General features: G+C 37.9%; 1 protein-coding gene across 2 annotated transcripts in view; it reads right to left on the reverse strand.

Moving 5' to 3' along the window:
- The window catches only part of LOC123566275 (ubiquilin-1-like), a 55,717-nt gene that overhangs the window by 11,530 nt on the left and 31,108 nt on the right, over positions 1-13,079 (reverse strand). For both annotated transcript variants that reach the window (XM_045360221.2, XM_045360220.2), the window contains 5 exons: positions 11,802-11,922; positions 11,339-11,473; positions 7,868-8,007; positions 6,912-6,995; positions 3,930-4,045 (listed from right to left, as the gene is read on the reverse strand). In XM_045360221.2, coding sequence (XP_045216156.1) covers positions 3,930-4,045; positions 6,912-6,995; positions 7,868-8,007; positions 11,339-11,473; positions 11,802-11,922 — 596 coding nt within the window. The remainder of the gene's footprint in view (positions 1-3,929; positions 4,046-6,911; positions 6,996-7,867; positions 8,008-11,338; positions 11,474-11,801; positions 11,923-13,079) is intronic.

Genomic DNA, 13,079 nt, shown 5'->3' on the forward strand with positions numbered 1-13,079 from the left:
TTATTTGACCTACTGACCTACTTTTTGAAGGCATGTGACCCACTTTCGAACTTGACCTAGATATCATCAAGATGAACAGTCTGACCAATTTTCATGAAGATCCATTCACAAATATGGCCTCTAGAGATGTCACAAGGTTTTTCTATTTTTAGACCTACTGACCTAGTTTTAAACCGCACATGACCCTGTTTCGAACTTGACCTAGATATAATCAAGATGAACATTCAGACAAACTTTCATACAGATCCCATGAAAAATATGGTCTCTAGAGAGGTCTAAGGTTTTTCTATTTTTAGACCTACTGACCTAGTTTTTGATGGCACGTGACCCACTTTCGAACTTAACCTAGATATCATCAAGGTGAACATTCTGACCAATTCTCATGAAATATATGGCCTCTAGAGAGGTCACAAGGTTTTTCTAGTTTTAGACCTACTGACCTAGTTTTGACCGCATGTGACCCAGTTTCAAACTTGGTCTAGATATTATCAAGATGAACATTCAGACCAACTTTCATACAGATCCCATGAAAAATATGGCCTTTAGAGAGGTCACAAGGTTTTTCTATTATTTGACCTACTGACCTAGTTTTTGACGGCACGTGACCCAGTTTCAAACTTGATCTTGATATCATCAAGGTGAACGTTCTGACCAATTTTCATGAAGATCTTGTGAAATATATGGCCTCTAGAGAGGTCACAAGGTTTTTCTATTTTTAGACCTACTGACCTAGTTTTTGATCCCATGTGACCCAGTTTCAAACTTGACCTAGATATCATCGAGGTGAACATTCTGACCAATTTTCATGAAGATCTTGTGAAATATATGGCCTCTAGAGAGGTCACAAGGTTTTTCTATTTTTAGACCTACTGACCTAGTTTTTGACCAACTTTCATAAAGATCCCACAAAAAATGTGACCTCTAGAGTGGTCACAAGCAAAAGTTTACGGACGGACGGACGCATGGACGGACGCTGCGCGATCACAAAAGCTCACCTTGTCACTATGTGACAGGTGAGCTAAAAAAAGTTACTAAAAACAAGCTATTTATAGTAACGTAAAAGGGAAGTAATTAAAAAAAATGATTGTAAGTTAACAAAAGAAGGATCTGCCAAATAAATCTGTTGACATAAATGAAATTTCAGATCAGTATCTTCATTAGTTATGGAGATATACCCATTTTAATTTGAAATAGAGGGAGGTAATTTGACATAAAATCAGTCTATAGTTATCTACCCTCATTGGCTCAGTCCAACTAATGACAATAATGAAATTTCAAATAAGTCCTATAAGTACTTAATAATATAAATCCATTTTGATTACAATCAGGGAAGGTAATCAGATATAAAATAACTCTGGAACCTACGAATGGATCTGATTTGTCATGGAATCCAAGATTTATTGTTGTTGAAGATATTTTGGAAGTTTGTATCAAATAAAACCATAAATGAAGTCTCTATATGGCTGCAAAAGCCAAAATAGCCAATTTTGGACCTTTAAGGGGCCATAACTCTGGAACCCATGAAGGAATATGGCCAGTTCAAGAAAGGAACCAAGATCTTGTGGTGATACAAGTTTTTGTGCAAGTTTGGTTAAAATCAAATCATAAATGAAGCTGCTATTGTGCAGACAAGGTCAAAATAGCTAATTTTGGCCCTTTCAGGGGCCATAACTCTGGAATCCATTATGGGATCTGGCCGGTTCAAGACAGGAACCGAGATCTTATGGTGACACAAGTTTTGTGCAAATTTGATTAAATTCAAATCATAAATGAAGCTGCTATTGTGCAGACAATGTCAAATTAGCTAATTCTGGCCCTTTCAGGGGTCATGACTCTGGAACACATAAAGGTATCTGGCCAGTTCAAGAAAGGAACCAAGATCATATGGTGATACAAGTTGTGTGCAAGTTTGGTTAAAATAAAATCATAAATGAAGCTGCTATTGTGCAGACAAGGTCAAAATAGCTAATTCTGGTCCTTTCAGGGGCCATAACTCTGAAACCCATAATGGAATCTGACTAGTTCAAGAAAGGAACTGAGATCTTATGGTGATACAAGTTGTGTGCCAGTTTAGTAAAAATCAAATAATAAATAAAGCTGCTATTGTGCAGACAAGGTCAAAAATAGCTAATTTTGGGGCCATAACTCTGGAACCTGTAATGGGATCTGGCCAGTTCAAAAAAAGAACCAAGATCTTACGGTGATACAAGTTGTGTGCAAGTTTGGTTAAAATAAAATCATAAATGAAACCACTATCGTGCAGACAAGAAATAGTTGACGCAAGGATGCACGAGACGGACGGTCGAGTTCGATCCTCGGGCGGGGCGTATGTTCTCCGTGACTATTTGATAAACGACATTGTGTCTGAAATCATTAGTCCTCCACCTCTGATAATTCATGTGGGGAAGTTGGCAGTTACTTGCGTAGAACAGGTTTGTACTGGTACAGAACCCAGGAACACTGGTTAGGTTACATGACTGAAATACTGTTGAAAAACGGCGTTAAACCCAAAACAAACAAACAAACGAGACGGACGGACGGACTGACGACAGACAAAGGGTGATCACAAAAGCTCACCTTGTCACTATGTGACAGGTGGGCTAAAAATTAGTAAATCACACCAAAGTAGCCTACATGTAATAACAGAGCCATGATGGCTGTATATTGCTCGACTGACTCGAACGGGTAGAGATACTGCCCTTGATCCCATAAATACATTAAATTATTCTGGAACTGGACCATTGAGGTTTTAGACAAGAAGATATTTAACCCCAGGGTGTGCCCATTTTGAATCCAGGTGTATGATTTGAACAAATTTGGTAGAGGACCACTTCAAAATGCTACAGGTCAAATATCTAAACTCTGGGCATTACAATTTAAGAAAAGAAAATTTATTATGTTTTTACTTACTAATCTATGTAAAACATGTGAAACCCAAGGCAGGGCTAATTTTGACCCCAGTGGCGTGATATGAATAAACTTGGTAGCGGACCACTACATAATACTGTGAGCCAAATATCTTTAGAAGCTCTTAGGTTGTGAGTTTTTTTCTATGTAAGTCTGTGTAAAACAAATGGACTCTTGGGTTGGGCCAATATTGACCCCAGGGGCACTATTTGAACAAAATTAGTAGAAAACAACTACACAATGGTTCGTGCCAAATATCTAAGCTCTGGACATTACTGTTTTAGACAATAATTTGTTTTAAAGTTTTCCTGACTTAAGAAATCGTGGAAGCAATTTATTCCAAGAAGACTTTCAGTTTTCACTATTCAAAATGTGTACATGCAGGGAAATGACCAAGCCCTACAGTAGCCATTCTTTTTTTTTTTGGACAAACTGGAATAATCAAACAATATCTTGGCTTTTCGAAAAATTGGAATAACTTGTGCCATTGAACATTTCTGTCAAGTTATTTTGAAATCCTGCAAGTGGTTTCTGAGAGTTTTTCTTTTCTAATGTCATGGCAACCAAAGCTCTTCATGGAATAAAAGTTCTTTGAACAATTTTGAAAGACAGCCATTATAGGAACTTGTAGGTCAAGTTTCATCAACTTCCTTGTTTGTGTCTGCTTAACATTATGCTGATACAATTATAGGTCAAATGGCAACTTTCCACCTTTTTATGGTGGAGAAAGACCCCAGGAACTTCTCCAGGCATTCTTTTATCATAGGCGGGCACCTGCTTAAAACTATCGCCATTCCATAAGACAGCATGATGAAGAATTTTACGTCCTTAGCAAGGTTCAAACCCACAACAGTTTCATCAACTTTCACCAGATGGTTTCGGAGGGGATGTCATTTGAACAGAAGTGTGGATGGCGTCGACAGACTGTAAGTGACCACAACAGCTTAGCACAAAGTGAGCTAAAAATTAGTGAATGACTTAACAGTAGCTACGACTGCAACATTGAACAACTGCTGACTTACCCAGGGAAAAGCCCAGGAGCTTCTGTATTTAATGTTTGCATCCCAGACATGACCTGTTGCATCGCCTGAAGTGCCCTAGGGTTGGTCAACATGCCCTGCACATTTGGATTCTGCATCTATAATAAAATATATTCAGATGTTGAATCAACTTACCACATACAACAGGTTCATATAGAACAGCCATTCTTGGTACCAAACCAAATTATTTCTTTTCATTTTCCTTTTGTTGGGTTTTGAGTTGCACTGACACAATTTAGGTCATATGGTGACTTTTCCAGCTACTGACGATACAGGAAGACCCCAGGTGCCCCTACGAGCAAGGTTTCAGGCATAGGCAGCACCTGGGTAGAACCGATATACCTTCCGTATGCCAGCTCCATCTTCCTCACATGAAGAATTCTAAACCCCTAGCGAGGTTTCAAGCTCACACAAGTGAGAGGCATGCAATCTGAAGTCAGCAACCTTAACCACTCACCACAGAGGTGACAGGTACCTCAATTATATAGTAACATCATTAAAATTACTTGCCTTTTCTTTAGGTAAATTCTCATTAGAGCTGGTAAATTGTCAAGCTTGCAAACAATCAATATTAACAACAACAAAAGCTGTCAGTGGACAGCAATGCTCAACTGTTTAAAAGCCATTTCACTAAAAAAGTTAAATGAATGAATACCAAGTCATAACAAGAGGACCATGATGGTCCTGAATCGCTCACCTCTTCCCACATGATCCAGTTTTGAGTATGACATCGTTTTTTCTATTATTTGACATAGTGACCTAGTTTTTGAGCTCATGTGACCCAGTTTTGAACTTGACCTAGATATCATCAAGATAAACATTCAGACCAACTTTCATACAGATCCCATGAAAAATATGGCCTCTAGAGAGGTCACAGCGTTTTTTCATTATTTGACCTACTGACCTACTTTTTGATGGCACGTGACCCACTTTCGAATTTGACTTAGATATCATCAAGGTGAACATTCTGACCAATTTTTATGGAGATCCATTCACAAGTATGGCCTCTAGAGAGGTCACAAGGTTTTTCTATTTTTAGACCTACTGACCTAGTTTTGACCGCACATGATCCTGTTTCGAATTTGACCTAGATATCATCAAGATGAACATTCAGACCAACTTTCATGAAGATCCTTTGAAAAATATGGCCTTTAGAGAGGTCACAAGGTTTTTCTATTATTTGACCTACTGACCTAGTTTTTGATGGCACGTGACCCAGTTTCAAACTTGACCTAGATATTATCAAGATGAACATTCAGACCAACTTTCATACAGATCCCATGGAAAATATGGCTCTAGTTAGGTCACAAGGTTTTTCTATTATTTGACCTACTGACCTAGTTTTTGATGGCATGTGACCCATTTTCGAACTTGACTTAGATATCATCAAGGTAAACATTCTGACAAATTTTCATGAAGATTTCATGAAATATATGGCCTCTAGAGAGGTCACAAGGTTTTTCTATTTTTAGACCTACTGACCTAGTTTTTGACCGCACGTGACCCAGTTTCGAACTTGACCTAGATATCATCAAGATGAACATTCAGACCAACTTTCACACAGATCCCATGAAAAATATGGCCTCTAGAGAGGTCACAAGGTTTTTCTATTATTTGACCTACTGACCTAGTTTTTGAAGGCACGTGACCCCGTTTCGAACTTGACCTAGATATCATCAAGGTGAACGTTCTGACCAACTTTCATGAAGATCTTTTGAAATATATGGCCTCTAGAGAGGTCACAAGGTTTTTCTATTTTTAGACCTACTGACCTAGATTTTGACCGCACGTGACCGAGTTTCGAACTTGACCTAGATATCATCAAGATGAACATTCTGACCAATTTTCATGAAGATCCATTGAAAATTATGGCCTCTAGAGAGGTCACAAGGTTTTTCTATTTTTAGACCTACTGACCTAGTTTTTGACGGCACGTGACCCAGTTTCGAACTTGACCTAGATATCATCAAGGTGAACATTCTGACCAACTGTCATAAAGATCCCATGAAAAATGTGACCTCTAGAGTGGTCACAAGCAAAAGTTTACGGACGGACGGACGCACGGACGGACGCACGGACGGACGACGGACGACAGACACCGCGCGATCACAAAAGCTCACCTTGTCACTTTGTGACAGGTGAGCTAAAAAGGCTCAAAACATTGTGTATGACAGCACTGCAAAGTCTGGCATTACACACCCAAAGTCTTAGATCAGGGAAGGAAGTGAGTTCAAAGTAAAATGTCAAAGCACAGTGAACAAGTGTATATAGTTCAATCAATTCAAACATAAGGTAACTGAGATCTTTTACAAAAAAGGGGCATAATCTCAAGGAATATAAGCTAGATTTATGTAACTTGTCCTGATATGTAATGTTATGATACAGAATACACATGTAGAACTTGAAAGAATAAACCTGGTAGTTTTAGAAAAACCTGCTTACATCCAAAACTTTTGTGAAGTTGAAACCCATAAAAGGGTGACAACAGCTCTACTATTTAAAAAGTTTCAAATAGTTCAGCTAAAAAGAGGCTTAACAATAGAGTTATGGAACCTGCACAATTTGAAATTATTACAGTGAACAAGTGTGAGAACTTTTGATCCATTCTTGCTATATTATGTTTGCTGAGATACCTGGTAACATGCAAAATACTTAATTTAAAATAATTTAATGGAATGCAGAAGCTGTCTGGTCTCCAAGGCAGAAAGGTCTTAGAGTCTCACTTCTATAGATATCTGCCAGTCACTGCCCTGCCACTAAACAACAGCTGACAAAACTTTAGAGGTAGGGTGTCACACTATTACTGGGCCAATTCCTTTAATATGCAGAATTTTACTTGTGTATTTTAACACTTCATTTCAGATGTGACCTAGTATTTTTCTCCTTACATATTTTCTAGTGAAAATTGCCAAAACTAATAAAACAGGCAATTAGTTTCCCTAGGAATTACCGAAGGTTTCTTACCTGTTGCATCATTTGTGGTAAATTTCTCTGGAACTGTTCACGAAGCTGTGGATTGTTTGCAAACATTGGATTACTTCCTAAAATCTGAAATAAACAGCAAATATTTCTATAATGAACTTGTCCATCTTTCAATTTGGACAGTACCATTAACTGTTAAAAGTGGTGCTTACCAAAAAGATACTGACTGGATGGCAACCAGTGCAGACTGATCTTGGTCTGCACTGGTCGCAAAGGCAGAATCAATCCTGTCCAGCATGATAAGGGTTAAATGTGAGATATATTTAATATTGTTACAATGCAGAATATTCATCAGTTTTATATGTATCTTTCTTGTTGACTGGATGTTGTTTTAACACCACATTTCAAAACTATTTTGTTCATGTCACCCAACTAATATTTCTAGATTCTGCAGCAGTACTAAATTATTGTTTGCGAGTAATGCTAACTAAAAACTTCCCAAAGTGGGAGACACACACATATATATTGGCGTTTATCACTTTGTCATAATAACATTGCCTTGTTAGTGGAAACTTGTAACCTCAAATAAAAATCTTGGGCTGAACCAACTGAGCTGGACAGACAGGTTTATATTTTATCTCTAAACCTCACAAAGTGATTACTGTAAAATCATTTAATTTTGTGGTCATGAAATTTCGTGGTTTTGGTCAAAACGGCAATTTTGTATGGGATATGAATTCATGGATTTCAACTTTTGAACTTTTATAATGAATGGGAATTTTACTTGTTCGTTGGGATTAAATTTCATGGACTGACTCAACCACGTAATTTAGTCCCCCACAAATATTAACGATTTCACGGTATTAGCTTTGCCTGTACCTTTACAGAAGCTTACAGAGTTACAAATACTCTGTCAGAGCTGTTTGGACAAAATACTAAAACAGACTTTGCAAACACCACAAAATTTTCTTTCTAACTTGTACATTTTGAAAGGATACCTGATTTGCTAGTTCTGGATTAGCTGACATAGATTCCATCATTGACTGCATGTAAGGGGCTTGTAGCATGTTCTGCATCAACTGTGGATTTGCCGACATCTGAGACATTAAACTTGACATTCCAGGGGTGTTAAACATTCCTGTAAGAATACAACACACATGCTCAAGTCAATAAGTAAAACTAAGAAGAAAAAAACGATCATGGTAAAATCTCCAATAAACAAGAGGACCATGATGGTCCTGAATCACTCACCTGTCCCCACATGACCCAGTTTTGAACTGAGTATGACATCGTTTTTTCTATTATTTGACATAGTGACCTAGTTTTTGAGCTCATGTGACCCAGTTTTGATCTTGACCTAGATATCATCAAGATAAAAATTCTGACCAATTTTCATGAAGATCCCATGAAAAATATGGCCTCTAGAGAGGTCACAATGTTTTTTATTATTTGACCTACTGACCTAGTTATTGACGGCACGTGACCCAGTTTCAAATTTGACCTAGATATCATCAAGGTGAACATTCTGACCAATCTTCATTAAGATCCATTCAAAAGTATGGTCTCTAGAGAGGTCACAAGGTTTTTCTATTTTTAGACCTAATGACCTAGTTTTTGACCGCGGTTGACCCAGTTTCGAACTTAACCTAGATTTCATCAAGTTGAACACTCAGACCAACTTTCATACAGATCCCATGAAAAATATGGCCTCTAAAGAGGTCACAAGGTTTTTATATTATTTGACCTACTGACCTAGTTATTGATGGCACGTGACCCAGTTTCAAATTTGACCTAGATATCATCAAGTTGAACATTCTGACCAATTTTCATAAAGATCCATTCAAAAGTATGGCCTCTAGAGAGGTCACAAGGTTTATCTATTTTTAGACCTACTGACCTAGTTTTTGACCAAAGTTGACACAGTTTCGAACTTGACCTAGATATCATCAAGATGAACATTCAGACCAACTTTCATACAGATCCCATGAAAAATATGGCCTCTAAAGCGGTCACAAGGATTTTTTATTATTTGACCTACTGACCTAGTTATTGATGACACGTGACCCAGTTTCGAACTTGACCTAGATATCATCAAAGTGAACATTCTGACCAATTTTCATGAAGATCAATTCGAAAGTATGGCCTCTGGAGAGGTCACAAGGTTTTTCTATTTTTAGATCTACTGACCTAGTTTTTGACCGCAGTTGACCCAGTTTCGAACTTGACCTAGATATCATCAAGATGAACATTCAGACCAACTTTCATACAGATCCCATGAAAAATACAGCCTCTAGAGAGATCACAAGGTTTTTTAATTATTTGACCTACTGACCTAGTTACTGAAGGCATGTGACCCACTTTCGAATTTGACCTAGATATCATCAAGGTGAACATTCTGACCAATTTCTATGAAGATCCATTCACAAGTATGGCCTCTAGAGAGGTCACAAGGTTTTTCTATTTATAGACCTACTGACCTAGTCTTTGACCGCATGTGACCCAGTTTCGAATTTGTCCTAGATATCATCAAGATGAACATTCAGACCAATTTTCATACAGATCCCATGAAAAATATGGCCTCTAGAGAGCTCACAAGGTTTTTCTGTTATTTGACCTACTGACCTAGTTTTTAAAGGCACGTGACACAGTTTCGAACCTGACCTAGATATCATCAAGGTGAACATTCTGACCAATTTTCATGAAGATCTTGTAAAAAATATGGCCTCTAAAGAGGTCACAAGGTTTTTCTATTTTTAGACCTACTGACCTAGTTTTTGACCGCACGTGACCCAGTTTCGAACTTGACTTAGATATCATCAAGGTGAACATTCTGACCAATTTTCATAAAGACCCCATGAAAAATGTGCTATCTAGAGTGGTCACAAGCAAAAGTTTATGGACGGACAGGCGCACGCACGGACGAAGGACGCTGCGCGATCACAAAAGCTCACCTTGTCACTTTGTGACAGGTGAGCTAAAAATGGTTTCTAAACTAGTGTGCAGCAATCAAACTGAAATATAAGCATTGGCGAAGAAACAAGAGAGCCATGATGGCCATATAGGCATACACATATGTCCTTTTGGCCTTAAATCAAGACTCTCTCGAGGAGGGAGCGACTTGAGCGAAATAGGCGCTTTGGAACTTCAAACTTCACTCAAATCTAACCTCAAAGCGAAATGCAAGTCACCCGATTTTCTTTGATTTCCGCAATCGCTAATTACTGCTACCCAGACTGTTGACAATAACCAGTGTTAAAATACACAAAAGCACGCCGATAGCATAATTTAAGCTCCGCCTACTTCAGGTACTTGCGAGCTTTTTCCCCGAGAAGTGTGAAAGCGAAGCAAATTATCCAATACACCAGAGTCGATTGTGTTCAACCAATAAGCGCCGCGGGTTGCGTCTTTGACACTTCACGTTTAATTGTCAACATGTTCTAGTGCAAAAAAAACACAATGTTTTTTAAAGAAACTGCTGAAACTGTTGATTAACCATGTGATTAATTGAAATATTGTACACAATTATTTGTTATCTATGATAAAAGAACGACATGTAATGTATTAACTACGTTAAATTGACTTCCATCGATAAACTGATTTGAATATGTATTTCTAGTTTACACAGTTTACTTTCAGTTTTATTGGAGTGAGATACTGACATTCACCGAGGTGGTGACTCAGTGTTTATAATAAACACTTTATACAAGACATAACCAAAATTCGGCGGGTTACATTTACAGCATCGGCTTGAATTTTAAAAACAATTTTTTGTAATGAAACAATAACCACTGTATGGGAAATGAGATAACTAAGAAAATGAATGGTCACAAGAAAATTACAGCCACCTTTCGAATCACACAACAGCATTGCAGTAGGAAAAGTCTTTCCACTTCTCCCTAAAGTCTCCCCACTTCTCCCTAAATCAGCTTGAGGGAGAAGCGACCTAGCTTGACCCCTGTTAAATATGTCAAGAGACACTGTATCATGAAACACAACTATTCTGTTAGGTATGAACAACATTCATTCTTATGTATAATTTCAATGACCTGTGCAAGAAAGAGGTAGACATGCCGAACTATTTGTGCAGAACCGTGCGAGAGGTCTACAGGCTGAGTTCTGTTCATCAAGTGGATCATGAAAGTTGTTTAAAGCTTCTACATTTAGCTCTGGCAGCCCCTACAAGGGGTTGTGCAGAACCATTTGAGAGAAATCCACACAAGGATAATAGAGGACAAGTTTGGTGTGGATCCATCAATCAGGAGAAACAGGGTCAAGGTGAACCATTTGAACAAACTTGATACAGGTCCATGCCAGGATGCTACTGGCCAAATTTGGTTTGTATTGACCAGTAGTTACAGAGAAGAAGATGGTCATGTAAAAATGTTGACGCAGGACACTGGACTATCCACCTATACTAATAACTCACCCTGAACAAAGTTCAGGTGAGCTAAAACACAAAGCCTCCATACCAGTCTGTCCAGAACCAGTTGTTGAGGATGTGGAGGTGGCTGTTGTAGATGTGGATGATGATGCCGTAGTGGATCTTGGTGCCCAGGGGTTTGGCAATGGATCTGTATTCTCACGTCCAGCTTGTGTATTACCATCTGAAATACATATATTTGACAGTCGATTCACACCTCCCTTTCCAGCAATACTTTTGTAGAGAGAAAATTGTTCAGGTAAGATTTTAATCAGATGTTGTTTTTTTTTAAAAAATGAGTAACATCAAATACTGTATCTCTTCTAGATAAACATTGAAACTAACTCTTTTAGAAATCAGTTTTATAAAGATTCAGCACACAAAAAAAATCTGATACAACACCAGGTAAAATTACAGCACAAAAATATCAACACTTTCTGATGTTGGCTGGGGTTTTTCCCCCGCTCAACTTGCATCTTTTACTGCTATACACTCAGGTAGGATTAACATACCAGCATTGCCGACCAATCCAGCAAATGGATTAGATCCAAACCCCTCCTGTGCAGCATTCATCATAGGCTCTTGTATATCTGTGTACATACGTTGTAAAGCATTAAACCCACCCGGTATACTCTGAAATAATATGATACATTCATATATTTATATTCGCCCCATTATTTTTCATTAAAAATTATGATGTTTAATCAACGCTGCTTAGTGATACTGGGCAATATTGTGACGACGTTTGCACATAGTCCGGGAGAACATTCCTTAGCTGACGTGCAGTTGTTCTATGGTGAACAGAATGGCCAGGAAGCTGATATTAATGTTAAATGGAACAAAATGAGTGCAAGCGCAAGGCATGGATTTGCCAATCCTCTTCTGTCCATCATTTCGAATGAACACCAAAAAAAAAAGTTCATTTCTTAAAGAAATAGTGTATACAAAAATGTTACAGCCCTATTAATTACCTTGGTTTGGTTTGAAGTTGCACTATGAGCTAAATTATTATAATTAGAGAAAAAGAAAATGTTCCCAGCTGACGGCTAACTTTGCATGAAAACTAGCAATGTGTCCACAGGACACAGATGCCACTGTAAAATTATGATGCTAGGATACAATGAGCCAGTGTGCAAAGGCATTTTAACAGATTATGTATACTGAAGTCATGATCCAAAAAGAAATATGACCATACATATTTATTTTGCCTTTAAATAACTGTTTGTTTGTTTTTGGCTTAATGCCATTTTTCAACAGTATTTCAATTATGTATGCAGGCAGTTAACCTAACCAGTGTTCCTGGATTCTGAACCAACCTGTTCTCAGCAAATAACTGTCAACTTCCCCACATGTATGAATCAGAGGTGGAGGACGAAGGAGTTCAGACAAAGTATCAAATTAATGTAAGGGAATGCCCTCCACCCCCTTTACACTTTACATAAACACTGCCATGAAATCATGTGACAATCCACTCTAAAATACACGTAAATAAAATCTATAAGCAGAAACTTACTTCTATGGACTGTGAATCGTGTCATGTTAGTGTGTTGTAAGTGGAGGCCTTTTAACTGTGCCGAAATTAACTATTCCAGAACTGAATTCTCCGTGAAAACTAACTATGCAATTTCAGTCTAAATTCTCCTTTGAAGAGAGTACTTTTAAAGGTGAATAACTCTTAAAGTAAATAGTGTAATCGATATTCCTAAGATGAGCTAATGTTCAAATCATTCTAGAACAGACTCACAACATGATTTTAACCATGAAGTGCCAGACTACAGAGCCAGTTAGAC

Source organism: Mercenaria mercenaria, chromosome 8, assembly GCF_021730395.1.
Source record: "Mercenaria mercenaria strain notata chromosome 8, MADL_Memer_1, whole genome shotgun sequence".
In the NCBI taxonomy this organism is placed as follows: domain Eukaryota; kingdom Metazoa; phylum Mollusca; class Bivalvia; order Venerida; family Veneridae; genus Mercenaria; species Mercenaria mercenaria.